General features: G+C 29.2%; 1 protein-coding gene across 1 annotated transcript; it reads left to right on the top strand.

Annotated features, from left to right (window-relative positions):
- Positions 1-11,468: 11,468 nt before the first annotated feature.
- Positions 11,469-15,325, top strand: LOC113868841 (ubiquitin-conjugating enzyme E2 2-like). The gene is made up of 6 exons (XM_027504776.1): positions 11,469-11,614; positions 12,283-12,416; positions 12,545-12,570; positions 13,601-13,690; positions 14,421-14,509; positions 14,973-15,325. The coding sequence occupies exons 2-6, from the start codon at positions 12,292-12,294 to the stop codon at positions 15,099-15,101; spliced, it is 459 nt and encodes a 152-aa protein (XP_027360577.1). The 5' UTR covers positions 11,469-11,614; positions 12,283-12,291; the 3' UTR covers positions 15,102-15,325.
- The last annotated feature ends 165 nt before the right edge of the window (positions 15,326-15,490 follow it).

Here is a 15,490-nt window from a genome sequence, read left to right as displayed (position 1 = left end):
GCCTTTTTTTCTCTTTTAGAAGTTTATTTAAATTCTCTAAAATGTGAAAAGATAAGTTATTTTTAATTTATAAAAAATATTTATTTTTTATATTTATTTTTTTCTTAGTTAATGATTTTTTATACTATTTTTTTATTTTTTATATTTTTTTACCTAAATTAAACTTAAGAAATAGCTAATGTTAGAAATTTCACAATTGTAACGATTCCTAAGTTTTGAGCTATAAAGATTTTTTTTCCCTGCATATTTCTTAAACTTTATTATCTAGTTAATTTTTTGTTTTCTTTTAACGAAAGACCTTCAGCTAAATGTAACATTTCCACATTGATGGGAGGTTTAATCCTAAACCATTTAAAATGACATTAGGTTCGTTTCAAAAAAAAGTGCGAACTGGCATCTTTTGACCCTCGTTTTCTTCATGTAGATGCTGCTTAAGAAGCTTCCATTAAGCAATGAAACACATTTGACAGAAAAATAAATTGATGAATTAAAAATTATTAAATTAAAATATAAAATTTATACGCTATTCTCTCCTCCTCGAAAACTTCCTTTTTCTAAACAACTGCTCTAAATGCCCTCTTTCTCTATATATATTATGGATGAAACATTTATGATATATTATTATGATAGATAGGACTCTAACTTATAACCATATATATACCGATACATACAGTACTCCATGTTACTTCTCCCAAAACCCTTTGGTCATTAGTAATGAAATTTTGAACATCCAAATTGGAGTTTTTTGTTTTTGTTTTTTTCATTCTTGAGATATAGCTCAACTCAAGTGCTAACCTGATGACTTTCCATCAAAGATGGTGGGAAATGGGGTTGGGATTCTTCTCCCCAAACTCGCAAAATATCAAAATTCAAGATAGTGAGAGTGTACTAGAACTACCCCACTATCAATAACCTTGATTTCCTCAATACTGCCAAGATATGTCTTTTTCTGAGAATATACCAAATAAATAGGCCAATAATCAGAATTTGCAAGTTCTGTACCAAAATATTACACCCATACATTGTTTGGTTAAAATAATGAGGAGTCACAGCACATATTCACATAATTTTGTTATGAGGAAAAGCTCTTTCTCATGCACTTACTTGCCCTTGTTGATTCCGTACATAAAAAAATTAAATAATCTTCATATAATATTAAGCTGCTACCAGCTGTATATATTACAAGCTAGGAGTAAGTCTGCTAAAATGATAATAACTCAGTTAAATGACAATTCAGTAAGATATATGGTCAAGCAAACAATCCATTTCTCAGTTCTTTTTACAGTTGGTTAACTTCCCATGTTAACGCTCTGATTATTTTGAAATATGCCATTGAGATTAAATTTGTCACACATCTCAATCACATTTAACAATTCAAAATTAATTTTACTTGATTTTAAATTAAACGGACACTTAAACCAATAATTGAAGAGGATATTGTTGGACGTTAAAGTTGTGAACAAGGTAAGGTCATTGGAGTATAATTTGAAATAAGAAGAATGAAGAGAGTACGTGCTTTGAGCATGTTTTCTGTAAGAAGAGAAAACCATATCATGCTTCTGCTGATGGGGACTAGTTTAGTTATAATTTACAATCAATAAAGGATACACTTATCCAATTAAGTATACGAGTCCCAATACATATTGTCATGTCACCTATAAATGTATATTTAAAAATATGCTAAAAACTTTATAAATATAAATCCAACATAAAAACTATAATTAATAATTTTAAATAAACATGAAACCATAAACTTTTAAAAGCGAATTCAATTATACTATCAATAATGTTGAACCAAGAACACCACAACATGATCTTTTGGCCGACCAGAGAGGATAATAGATTAAAAACCCTGCCTATAGATTGGAAAAAAGTTGTAGTGGTGGGACTTTAGGTTTTTTGTCATTTTGTAATAAGGAATTTAGGTAGAAGACAAGTTGTTTATTTAACTTTGAGAATTTATAAGTCACTATGTCGTCACACTCTTCTTAGTTGGAGGTTCTGTGTTTGCCATTATACCATGATATGTATTGGCAACAGATGCTGTGATAGGTTAGTATGTTAAAGGATTTTAAAACGTATCGTAAAGTAATTAAGTAGTCACAATTTGTTCAAGTAGCTCTTGAAGAAAATATTCGGAAAGTGCTTCAAGCACTTACCTTTAAGCAAAGAAGGAATTTAATTTTTAGGGTTTAGGGATTCGATTACTAAAGTCTTAAAGAACATTAATTACGAAATTGTTTTTAAAATTAATTTAAGATGTATTAATAGTATTATTTAAATATAAGTTTTTTATTCTTAATTTTTTGATCAATGTTTTTTAAAATATTAATTAGTATTTGTCTTATACACACATGTATTTCTTTTTGTTTCATCATAATCAATGTTAGGTTTTAAAAAAAGCCCTTGATTTTTTCCTATTGAGGCTTAAAAATGAATTAAGCACTTCCAAGGCATATATATATTTATAAATATTGACCTGAAATTTGAAAATGCATTGATAGTTAACATCGAGAGTTCACAACTGAAAGTAAAATTTTATCCTAATACTTTCTTCAATTTTTTAAATATTATTTTTAATATAAATCTTTATTATGGAAGTCAATGAAATAAAACAATAATATTAAAAAATATTCTCCTAGATTAAAGATCACTGGTAACAGATTTGGAAAGCTGCGTGAGCAACAATAATAGAAAGAACGGAGGAAGCAAACGCGGAAGCTCTGAAGCCCTCGGAGAAGTCATCATGTACCCTCTCCTCTCAACAAGCCCACAAATTTTCATTTTCATTCATTTCATTTCCATTTCTTCCTATCCTTCTTTCTAACCCTTTCCCCTTTCATTTGCCCTTTGCTCGTTGCAGTGGCCAAGAGGGTTGCATAGTGTGATGTAGATAAGATAATTGTATGATGTCCTTGTATAGTGTGATCATATGAGTCTAACTTATATTGCTTTGCTTATGAAATTTGAAATTAATTATATCTATGCTTGTTTGTGAATGTCACTGCTAACGAGTTTGGTACAAGCAGTAGTTCGGGAATGTGGGGCACATTTGACAATTATCCGGTACTTGTCTTTTGAATGTCAGTTGACTTTGTGGATCTTGTGTTCCAAAGTTTTTTCATCTGAATCAATTGCTTGTCGTTTTTTGTCCTTTTTATGTATTTTGCAATCCACAATCTGTTCATAGAGCGCATGCAGAATTCTTCGTGAGGCCTTTTCAGAGGCAGCATCTCATGTAGCCTTGGGAAAGCCATCGGTTACTTTTGCAGATGAAATAGATGCACTCTGTGCTCGTTGAGATTCCAAGTAGGGGACAGTTGATGACTTTAATGCTGATTTTTTTCCCGTAGCTTCTGCTTCTTCTATCTCATGCCGTTCTTTAGTAGGAAAGATAAGTTTAGGTTGTGATTCTTGTGAACACAATTTTCACAATTTTTTCATAGTAGATAAAATGCATAATGAAAATAAATATCCTATCTATGCATAATATATAGTTATTGACTTTGTTTTCATCCTTTTCTCACTCCTGAAAACTTGTTTTAAGTCAGTTATGTATTGTTCCAATATTTTACGTTGGCATGTTTTGGAAGTATATGTTGTAGCTTGTAGGTCTATCTGTGTAGTGTCATCAACTATTGCCAGGTTTCATTTTGATACAATTTCATTGATAAATTTATAACATCAATCACAATAATATTTTTTTTCTGGGGTACTTACAGCATTTGAACTTCCTTTCTTCTCTTTATGGTGGTTAAAGGACATGGTGTTTTACCGCCTCATGGGATGGATCATTTTGTCTTTTGATTAATTTTGTGAAGATAATTGAGTCCCATCATGTTTGAAGATTTGAAATGATCATAGGTCTGAACAAATCCAATTAGAGTGGTAAGAATAATGCGTGTGTGTGTGAGTGTGCCAGAGGATGTGGGGGTGCAGGAAGTACGAAAGGCTCCGGTTAGTTGGTGTATCGGGATAAAAAGAGAAAAGAAACGTGAGAGAAGAATAGGTTGAAACAGGGATAGGAGAAATTAGACTTCTAAAATTGCTTGGCATACTCTATATATTTTGTTTCTATATTTCTATTTTTGTAGAGTGAGGAATTCTTCTGGAGAAACCTATCCCTGTTATTGACATCACACATTCACACTGATATCAGTGGCAGAATTTCAATAATAATAATATTATAGTATCATTTACATTTAGCTATTTCTGGTCCAGTTTTAACAAATTGTCAGTCTTAATCTTTTGTTATGTTATTGTATTGAGTTGTACAGTATTTTTGTTGTGCCGTGCTTTCATGTTATAAAGTGAAATATGTGGGTCTGTGGCATTACTGAGTTACTTTGATCTTAGAAAGAATATATTTATAAATGCTGCATGCTTATTGATGCCATTTACTTTATATTGTCGACATGCAGAGAAGGGAGCAATATCTCCGAATTGCCTTCCAACTCTTTACATTGATGGACTCAAATAAACCAACCTTTTTTACACCAGGTGTAGATGTGGTTGCATCAACTAACAGGTTACCTATTGTATCTCTGAAGGTTATTTATGAATTTATAAAAACGGCAATTAAAGGGGATAAACATACCTTGATTCTCTTATGCCATTCAATTTTCACAACCTGTAATATTTTTTATTTCTTGTCCACCTTTCTAAACCTATATACCCTATGATTAGAAATATATATTGCAAGTTTAAAGCTTTCATATTGTGAGGGTTTGAAGAAGTTATCATGCTGTTTATAAATTGTTTAACTTTGGCTGATTGTTACATCGTCAATCATTATTTTATGGTTGGCACAACAATGTTTATCCATTAAGTGCTTTTGAGTTTTCATACTTCCGATGGATTAATAAGTGCTGTATTGATTTAAGCTGTTTTTCTTCTGTAGCTTGAGAGGTTATTAAGAGCCATTTGCTGTTACGTGATATTCTTTGATACCTTTGATTCTCGACTTTTGAATGATATCTGGAACCTGTGAATTTATCTTACGTGCTTATGCGGTCTCTTAGAACCTTCACTTTAATCGTAATACAAGTCATTTTGTTAGCATGCTTAAGAATGCTCACCAACACTTTATTTGTTGCTTCTCTAAGTACTTTCTCTCAGTTGATTTTCATGTATGTGATTTCTGGATACAGAGTGGATGTAATTTACCCTACCCTAAGAAGCTCTGAACGTTTTGATGCTGAAATTGAAGTTACTGAGTCCAAAATGAAGAGGAGCGCTTTCAAATTCTAAAGGTAACTGTTAGAGATATAAAATATCTGCATACCTCCACCTAACAGCTTTAGCTTCAAAGATGATCAAAGCCTCTACAATCAAATCGGGAGGAATTACAACCTTCTTGTCTGCTTTCTTCATTATTAAATCAGAATTTAGCACTGGATTAAGGGCAATTGTCATGGAAACTAAAGGCTTGTTTGTGAGGGACATGCATGTATACATAAAATATTTGTGTACATGAATTATTAAAATAACATGTGACTCGGTTGGTGGTTGCTATTTTGAAACATGTTAGGTCAACTATTTCAAAAATACTTAAAATTAAGCAATAGTATGGAGTTCATAATCATTATAGGTAAAATTAATACTTAATTTTAAGCTTTATTTTTTTATTTTAGTTCAATTTTTATTTTATTTTGATCGAAGTTAGAGCCAAAAATTAGTTGAAGCTTCATTTTACAAATTGAATTATGATGATTACAGGACACTTTTTCTTTTCACTTTTGCATGGGGAGGTGTCGTAATTGTGTGCAGCAAACTTCAAATGTGCTGATGCAATTTTTCACTTATAAAAAAATAAAGATATTAATGATTGATGTTTGAAGGTTTTGATAATGAGTTATTTATTGTTTAAATTAAGGTTTAAAAATGTTTTTAGTTTTATATTTTTATAAAATTTTAATTTTAATTTCCAATTTTAAAAAAAATTTAGTCCATAATTTTATAACATCTAATGATTTTAATCACTAGTAATGACTTAAAAAAAAAGAAAAGCAAAAGCAACCAACAACCAAGTCACGTTAGTTTACTCATTTATGAATGACAACTTATTCTTACTAGTACATTTTTTCTTTTACCAAAAGTTACATCTTAGAATAAATTGGATACTCAACTTGAAAGAATAGTGTCATATTCACATAAATATACAAATAATTCATGAGTAAATAAAATAGTGGGTTAAGTATAGGAGACTGTATCTTTCTCTCTCGAATTATTGTTACCTTCTTAAAGAAAAAGAAAAGATTCATTCCATTTTAACCATAAATTTGTCTTAATTACGTCAAAACTCTTCTACTGAAGATAAAACTTGTTCAAAACTTAAAAATTATTCAAACTTGAAGGAAAAGAAAGAAGTTTAGACAACATGTGTAGCAGTTTTGTCAAGGGTAGTTCTGGAAAATCCTGGAGGTACATGGAACATTTCTAATCGTGAAAAATGCAACTGTTTAATAGGCCATTCAACAGCTCGTGGAAGCTTTTTCTGTCCAAAGATATGTGCAAAATCAATGACAAATGAGATTCTAAGCAAAATCAAATGTAAAATATACAAACCTTCAATTCTTTTTATCCTCCAATGTCTTGTCAATTCTTGACCTTAAATGTAATTGGTGAGGGAGAGAGGACATGACCCTCAGATAACCTTTCAGCAGCACCTCTTGGCTAGCTTGCTTGCGTGGAATGAATAGGCTTGCTGACTGGAGTACGCCTGCGTGTTTCAACGAGAACACCGAAAAAACCTAATTCAGCTCCACGTAAGATAGCCAAAGTACGATTGAGCAATCGATATGATATATTTGCTAACATTCCGGGTGCAAGAACTTCCAGCCCCTTCCTTCAAAATCAGTGTACTTATGTAACCTTTCTCTCAAGAAGGAATTATTCACAATCGAAGCCTAGAAAGCTCCATGCAGAATCGAATCATTAGACTCGAAACTGATGGAAGTATTTTTTTGCAATACACTCTTCATTATACATGTTTATGAAGATAGTCCTCACACTACCCAAAGTATACATACAAAAATATATCCATCATATAAATAGAATTTGTCTCCTCTAGAAAGAAAAAATATATAAAGTTTAAAAGTGAACATTTTTTTACTTTTAATTTAAAAGTTAGACAAATATAATAAATGTTTACATGTAAATTAGCAATGAATATATACTCGCTTTTTTTATTTTATACTGTATTTACTGGTAAACTAAAGAGCAAAACTCTAACTATCGAATTGTGTACCCAGACAGGGTGAATGTGTGATAAGAATATTCATAGCCTATGGACTTTTTTACATCTATATATATACTCGTAAAAAAAAAATTTAATGTGAGAGTTTTTTATTTATTTCTCATTTATCTACTCATCCCTTTTTTGTTTATTATCTCACTTTCATCTTCTTCTTGGTCAAATACTTTCTTATCAATTGAGCTACATCCTCGTCCATAAAATTTCGCCATGCCATAGAGAGTTGCTGTTGGACCAATTGCAAGCTACTTTTTGTTGAGAGATGATGATTCAAGCTGTGATTTTAGTCCTTTTTATTTGATTTATTATTAGGCTTTGTGTTAATAAAAAGAAAACGAAGCTTTTGTGTAGCTTAGTTCTTTAGTTTGCGAAGTACATGATTTTATTCTCTTGTTTATTTTTTTGTGCAATATTTTAATTCCCTAGCATCTGATATAGATGTTGTTAGGCAATTTTTCTTCTTCTATCTATTAACATTTGACAGAGAGAGATAGAGAACATAGCAGTACTATAGATTTGAATGACATAGGTTAGGATAGTAACATTGGTCTTGGAATTTAGAACCCAAATATGTTTATTAAGTTGGATTAAAATTTTCAAAATGAGCAAGTAAATTAAAAAAAAAAAACAGAATTTAGAGCTTACGTATCTGATTTAAAGTTGGTTTTATTTATGAAATATTTTAAATTTTTTATACTTTATACTTTTTTTTTACTTTAAAAAAATTAAATCTCATTAACTTAACTTCTAATTCATGATGAGTTTTATAGTTGAAAATACAAATTTTTAAATTGTTTTTTAAAATAATAAAATGTCTTAATTCAAAATATCGCTGAAAGAATTTTATTTCTTTTTATTTTATATATTTTTCACTTTACAAAAAGTTAAATATTATTATGTTAACATCTAAGTTCATGACGAGTTGATAATGCGATTTTTTTAAACTTATTCCATAAAATAATTCAGTTAAAATGATAATTTTAGTAAAAAAAAAAAGTGGCAGTATGTATTTTAAGAAAAGATATACTGAAACATGCACGGATAAAAAATATTTAAAATTTAGCAATAATCTGTAGTTCATTAATCATTTAGGTAAAATTTATATTTAATTTAAACTTTATTTTTTTATTTTAGTTCAATTTTTATTTTAATTCTCTAAATTTATTTTTTACTTTAGTTTTATCGAAGTTAGAGAAAAATTAGTTGAAGCTTCGTTTTACAAATTGAATTATGATGATAACAGGACACTTTTTCTTTCACTTTTGCATGGGGAGAGGTGTCATAATTGTGTGCAGCATACTTCAAATGTGTTGATGCAATTTTTCACTTATAAGAAAAATAAAGATATTAATAATTGATGTTTAAAGGTTTTGATGATGAGTTATTTATTGTTTAAATTAAGGTTAAAAATGTTTTTTTTTATATTTTTATATAATTTTAATTTTAGTTTTCAATTTCTTTTAAAAAAACTGGTCTGTAATTTTTAAAAATTAATGATTTTAATAATTAATAATGACTTAAAAATTGTAACGTGTCAACGTATTAATTATTTTTATTCCGTACTGTTGACAAAAATGTTAAACTATAAAAAATATATATAACTATAAAATAAAATAAAATATTTAAAAATGTAAGAATTAAAAAGATATTTGAAATTTAAATTAATTAATCTTTTACATAATTTAAAATTTAGAAAACGAAAATGTTTTCGATCGATTTTTAGTTAAAAATTCCTTAACTCTTGCTTACACAAACTATATGGATATGTATATATATATATATATATATATATATATATATATATATAATATCAAGCATACTTAAAAGGAATATTTGAGAATGAGGATATGAACAAATCACTTTATAGGATTGATTTTGAAATATGAATTGACATGTGCTACAAAGCCTATATGGCTATATACAGAATTTATATGAATATTCGTCACTTTCATTTTCGTTATCATTTTATAATAAATACTGAAATTAATATTTTTAATAAAATCTAATATTAATTAAAATGATCAACATTTACAATTAAAAAAATATAATGAGAATTTATTCTAATACTAATATACCTCTATGGCTTGATGCTGTTCAAATTCCTTCCATATATACACCTTGCAGAATGGAAGGGTTGGTATGTATTTCCATTCTTTAGGCTCAAATTAATAAAAAAAATTAATTAAATAGTATTTAATAAATTATTTTTATAGAAAAATTTATTATATAAACATAAAATTTATTAGAATAAGTTGTAAATTCAATTTTTTAAATATTATATATAAAATAATAATAATGAATTTTAAATTTAAATTTAAAATATTATTAATGATTAATATTCCTTTTTTTATAAAAATAATTTAAAAATTATGTGATGAATAATAATTTTAAAAATATTGAATCTTATTAGTTAGTATTTGAAAGATACTAGTTAAAAATAACAAATAATTATTTTTTACAACATTGAAAATTGTAATGAAAGTGTTAATTTTTAGTGTTTTTATTTAAGTGTAAGAACATCGATTAATATTTATAAAAATATAATCTTTAAATTATTATAATTTTTCTCTTATAAAATGTGTATTTATTTTTAAAAATAAATTCATCATCTTTTAAAAACAGACTTTATATATTAATTATTAGGAGAATATAGTAAAGCTCATACTAAAAGGCTTGTACAGGACTTGTTCAGAAAATACAAAATGCTGTAAGAAAAGACATGCAGCTCAATATATCAAAGAAAGAAAATGAAGAAAAAAAAGGACAGAAAAAAGGAAAAAAACTAAAAGAAAGAAAGAAAAAATCCTCAATAAAGAAGACCCGAACATAAAGTAAAGTTAAAGATTAAAGGTAAGTTGTAGGCCCATTTGAACTTAAAGAAGAAATGTTGAAAATTTTAAAAAATCTCACATTAATTGAAAAAAATATAAATAAAAGAATGCAGCTTTTTATGAGGAAAATCTTTAATGAGACTTGAGAGGTATATTGCTTGTGATCAGCAAAAAATATATTCAATTTTTTATAATGTATAAAATGAAGTTAAACAATGAAGATTTGGAATGTTAGTGTGAATTCCTTGAGTGTTGTGAAAAAATAAAACTTATATTGTGAGATTGGGTGAATAGCATATCCACTTGTTGAGATATGCTTTCTTCCATTCAAAATAATTTTGGTGTCATGTAATGCCCGATGCAGTGCCGAAAGCATTTTTGTTCTGCACCAGTGTAATTGACCATAAAGTAGATTCCTGACCAAGAGAAAAGTATGAAATATATATTCTTATATTCTCAATTGATTGAAAAAGGAATAAAAGACAAATGTTTAGATTCTTGGATGTTCTTCTGCATTAATGATATGTCTTTCATTGCTATCCAGACTCTGGTTTTTGTTCATATTGTATAGCCTCTTCAACTAAGCAAAGGGGAAAATGGTTGTTGGATAAGAAATGGAGATACTGTTTTAGGCATTACAATGTGTGAAAGGCTCACTTATTTGTGGCTGTGGCCTGTGGGGTTTGCAAGTTGCAACCCAATTTACAATACTGAGAGTGAGAGAAAGAAATCCCACATACCTTTCCACTGGGACCGCCCCAGCCTTATTTCTTTAATATATTCATTCTTTTCTATTCAACACAATTAATAATTAAATTACCCCTAAGTTCTAAATAACTCAAACCCCCAAATAAAATTTAAAAATGAAAAAATAATCAGTTTTTATAAAGAAATATTCATTATTATAATAATTATTATATATTTTTTAATTTGCTTCTGGGAGCAACTTTAGTTTTGACTTTGCTGAAGAAACAGTTGCACAAGGAACAGTAGCTTGGCTGCATGTATGCCAATCTTTTCCAAATTTCTAGACAAACAAGCCGTTAAACACCTACACAAAGATGGTTTGGGATACTTGTAATTAACTTTAAGAATTAATGTTATTACTTTCATAATTACAATAATAATAGTCTTATTAACAAATATATTGATGATATATTACAAATTATACTAAAAGTATATAAATAATATTTTTAATTATTTAATAATATCATTAAAATATTAATTAATAAAATAAAAATAAAATTCATTAATAAATATTATTAATAAAATTTCTTTAATAATTTTTAGTTCCTTTTAATGTAATTTTTTATTAAAAATTATTTTTAATTTCGTAATAATAATAATAATAGAATATCTTTTTTCTCAATGATTAGCATGGAAGCACTTCTCAAATGACAAAATCAACTTCTCCATTCACGTTCCCTTCATTTTTGACTCCTCCATAACTCATTCATTCCGTCTTTCCCTTCTCTCCCTTTCTCCTTGGACTCCACCAAAAACTCACAACTCTCTCTCTCTCTTTCAGGTTCTTCTTGTTCTTTTCTTTGCCCAGTTTTGCTTAAAATTTTGTTTTTGATGCTCTGGGAAGGGTTGATTTTGAAATTCAGTGATACCCATTTGCTTTGGACTTTTGCTGGTTGCTTGCGTTCTTACTAATCCTGTTTTGGAAATTTATTATGAGCAAAGAGGAAGAATTGGTCTACTGAGGACTTGGGTTTGTACTTGTGAGAAACCAAGTTAGTGAATAGTTTAGAAATCCTTGAATGTTGTTTTTTGTGCTTTGTAGGCATGAATTTGTTTCTCCCACTTTGTGGTTTTGAGTTTTTTCAGTGAGAAGAATCCAACTTTACACTCACCGATGCATAGTGGGAGGGTACTTTCCATGTAGGAATTTGTCCATTTTGCATAATTCTGAAAAACTATGAAGCTTGATCACTGTTGTGAACCACTGTATGATCAATTTTATCTCTCTCTTTCTTGCATTATGTTTGGATTTACATTCCTCAAAACTTTTGATGTGATGTACTTGATGTAATAACTTGTTATAGATTCTACCTTCTTCAATCAATTGCTTGGTGCTGCTGCTGCTGCTCTTTATCTATTTATGATTCTGGGTATCTTTTGTTTCTCTATGCAAAATGGCTTGTCAAGTACTGATTGGCACGGCTTGTGTGGGATTTGACTGAAATATAGGTTGTGAGGATGTCGACTCCTTCAAGGAAGAGACTCATGAGAGATTTTAAAAGGTTGCAACAAGATCCTCCTGCCGGCATCAGTGGAGCTCCTCAAGATAATAACATTATGCTTTGGAATGCAGTTATATTTGGGTATGTAATATGTTAGTAAACTAAATAATTTACAAATCTTGAGATTTTTTTTTTTCTTTTCTGAATTGTGTTCTCTTTTTTGGTTTTGGTTTATGGATTAATTATGTTTTTTTCTTGTTGTTTTCAAGACCGGATGACACCCCTTGGGATGGAGGTACAATTATATCTTTTGCCCCATTTTAACTCAAAAAACTTCATGTATTGTTTCAATTTTCACATAATAAAGATTTTTCTGCTTGTCCTAAGATAACATTTTGTTTCTGTTGTCTTCCCTTCTTTAACACTCAATAGCATGGGATTTTAATGATTAAACTTTTGTATGATGCTGACATTTTGTTCCATTTTTTCTGGTTGGGCCTTAATTTTGGACAAATTAATTAAATATAATTAATGTTGTTGTGCAATCCTTTTCAAAATGGCCTTTAGCATTTTAAACTGCATCATATAACTGCGATTTCCTGCTGCACATTTAACAGAGTTTTTAATTTATAATTAACTCCTAGTACATAACATCTTTCTATCAGCCATTGATATGATAGCACAATTTTGATCCCTAATATGGTCATAAACACAGATTTATTTGTCTGTTGTATAAGGTAATGCATACATCCTTAAGATATTATTAATTATGCCAGTCACTATGACAAAATAGTTTTCTTTCACTAAAATTCTCTTGTTAAAGGAGATAGAGCATAGATGTGAATTTATTAAACATTTAGGTGAGATATTAAGAAATAAGGGTACTCTTTTTCATAATTAATGCTTTCTTAATTTTATAAAGTGAGTAATATTTTGAAACAAGCTAAAACTCCCACAGTGAATAATAATTTCAAATGGAGTGAGTGTTGATTGCTGTAATATTCAACGAAATAATTATTTTTAACATGCTGAGACCTAAGTGCTAGAAATCTTCAAGAATGTGAAGAACATCTTTATTGTGTGTCCAAATCTGTCATCCAATCTAGAAGTGTTGATTTTCATTCATGCAGACATTTGTTCAACATATAGTTGTGTTAAATGTGTTGATATTGAATGTGTCCTATTCAAAACTGTACCGTTCTTTAGGTGATTGATTTTGTTATGTAATAGATTCTTCAAGTGATGGTGAGGATATCTATTTACACCTGGTTACTTTGTTTTCTAATTTCAGTAGGTTTACCTGATCTAATTTCCGTTTTGGTCAGGCACATTCAAGCTAACACTTCAGTTCACTGAGGATTATCCTAATAAACCACCTACAGTGCGCTTTGTGTCTCAAATGTTTCATCCAAACAGTAAGTTGGAAACTAGAACATACCTTTTGCCTCTCTTTCTGAGCCAGGTTTAGTAACCTCCAATCACATAATGAAATTGCAATGTCAATCACTTAAAACTATTTGTATATTTAGTACGCAAGGGTGACATCATGTTCAGACAGACAACTTCAAACAGAACTGAAAATCATTATTTAAGTCTACCACATATAATATGTACATAAGATCATAATTTATTTATATTTTCTATGCCAAAAATTAATTTTAAATATTTAATAAATCCATTTTCTATTAAATGCATGCTAAACTTTATCTGAAAACTTGAATGATTGAGGACGGAGTGATCATTCTCTATGTATGTCTCTGTTTTTCTCCATGGCAAGCTGGTTTTGGAAATTTTATAATGAAAGCAGAGTTCCTGAAATTTCTCTTATTTTTGTCTCCTAGCTTCTGTCCCATGATGCTGTGCTGATGACAAATATTTTTGGAGAATTTCAAAATGAACTTATGTGAAAATATTTACCATGAAAGAAGAATAACCACTTGAAATAGTTATTATCTATAATATGTTAGCTTAAATTGCCTTACATAATCATTCTGAGTGGTTGTGTTTGTTCGTGGTAAATATTAGTTTGATTGTTTGAATTCTTCCTAAAAATTTCTTTAAATGGATCAGCGAATCTGTATGGAAATAAGTTCTGTTTGTTTAGCAATTTTCAGTTCTCAGCCCCATTTTCCTCGGCAATTTCAGTTTATGCAGATGGAAGCATATGTTTAGACATTTTACAAAACCAGTGGAGCCCAATTTATGATGTAGCTGCAATACTTACCTCAATTCAGGTAATAGTGACTCTATATTTTAGATTTGCTTTAAGACTATTAATGTTGAAATTGATATAATTTTCTCCCATCCACAATTTTGTCTACCTTACTTTTGATAGCAATGTTTTCCCTGAGTCATTGTTTTGTATGCTTGTGAAATTAGAAATCTTGTATAGTCATGTACAAGTGTTGGAGTATCTGTCAAATTTAGTATTGCAGTCATTTATCCTGTCCATTTCATCTTTTTCTTCAAGCAGTTAAACATCTGACTAGTGCTACAACTTTCAATAATAAACCAACTGCATTATAATTTCATATTTTTTAAAAGGAAAAAACTATTGCATTTGGTTTCTAGAAAACAAATCTTGTAAACAGGAAAAACACTTGACAAAAGAGTAAACATCTTGATAGAATATTATGTGTTGGTTTTGCCTTAATTTGGATTTCTCCTGTTTACATGAAATTGGCTTTCTTGTTGCAGTCATTGCTGTGTGACCCTAACCCAAATTCCCCAGCAAATTCAGAAGCTGCTCGGATGTTTAGCGAAAACAAGCGTGAATACAACAGAAGAGTACGTGAGATTGTTGAACAGAGTTGGACTGCTGATTAATCATCTCGGGGCATCTATTGCAGTTAAAGGGCTGTGAAAAGGATCCAATTCAATAAGTACTTAAAAGAACAATTGTGTGTTGTAGCCCCTTGACACTATGTTTGTTCAACTTTTTATGAATGGATGTTATGCTTTATAATCTCCATGTTGTGCAGAATCGTGTTCTGTTTCGCACCTTTATCATTTTGTTTCATCATTATAACATAGGATAATTTTGTTAACAGACTATGTTGGACCTACGATCTATTATCCCTAGAAAGGATGACAGGAGGGGAACAAGGGATTGATTGGTACTTAAATAGTAGTAGTAGTAGTGAAAAATGGAGGCCTACTTTAGGAAATTATATATTTACAATACCATTTATTCTTTATGATTAAATAACGTATGA

This window comes from Abrus precatorius, unplaced genomic scaffold (genome assembly GCF_003935025.1).
Source record: "Abrus precatorius isolate BTA unplaced genomic scaffold, Abrus_2018 Scaffold6, whole genome shotgun sequence".
NCBI lineage: Eukaryota > Viridiplantae > Streptophyta > Magnoliopsida > Fabales > Fabaceae > Abrus > Abrus precatorius.
Note: the sequence above shows the minus strand (reverse complement) of the source record. Positions and strands in the feature narration are given on the sequence as shown.

What these genes read in the sequence shown, in the direction of transcription:
- LOC113868841 (XM_027504776.1), top strand. Translation starts at nt 12,292, where the DNA reads ATGTCGACTCCTTCAAGGAAGAGACTCATGAGAGATTTTAAAAGGTTG. An exon ending in TGGAATGCAGTTATATTTGG is followed by an intron (nt 12,417 to 12,544) that starts GTATGTAATATG and finishes GTTGTTTTCAAG; the next exon opens with ACCGGATGACACCCCTTGGG. An exon ending in TGACACCCCTTGGGATGGAG is followed by an intron (nt 12,571 to 13,600) that starts GTACAATTATAT and finishes CGTTTTGGTCAG; the next exon opens with GCACATTCAAGCTAACACTT.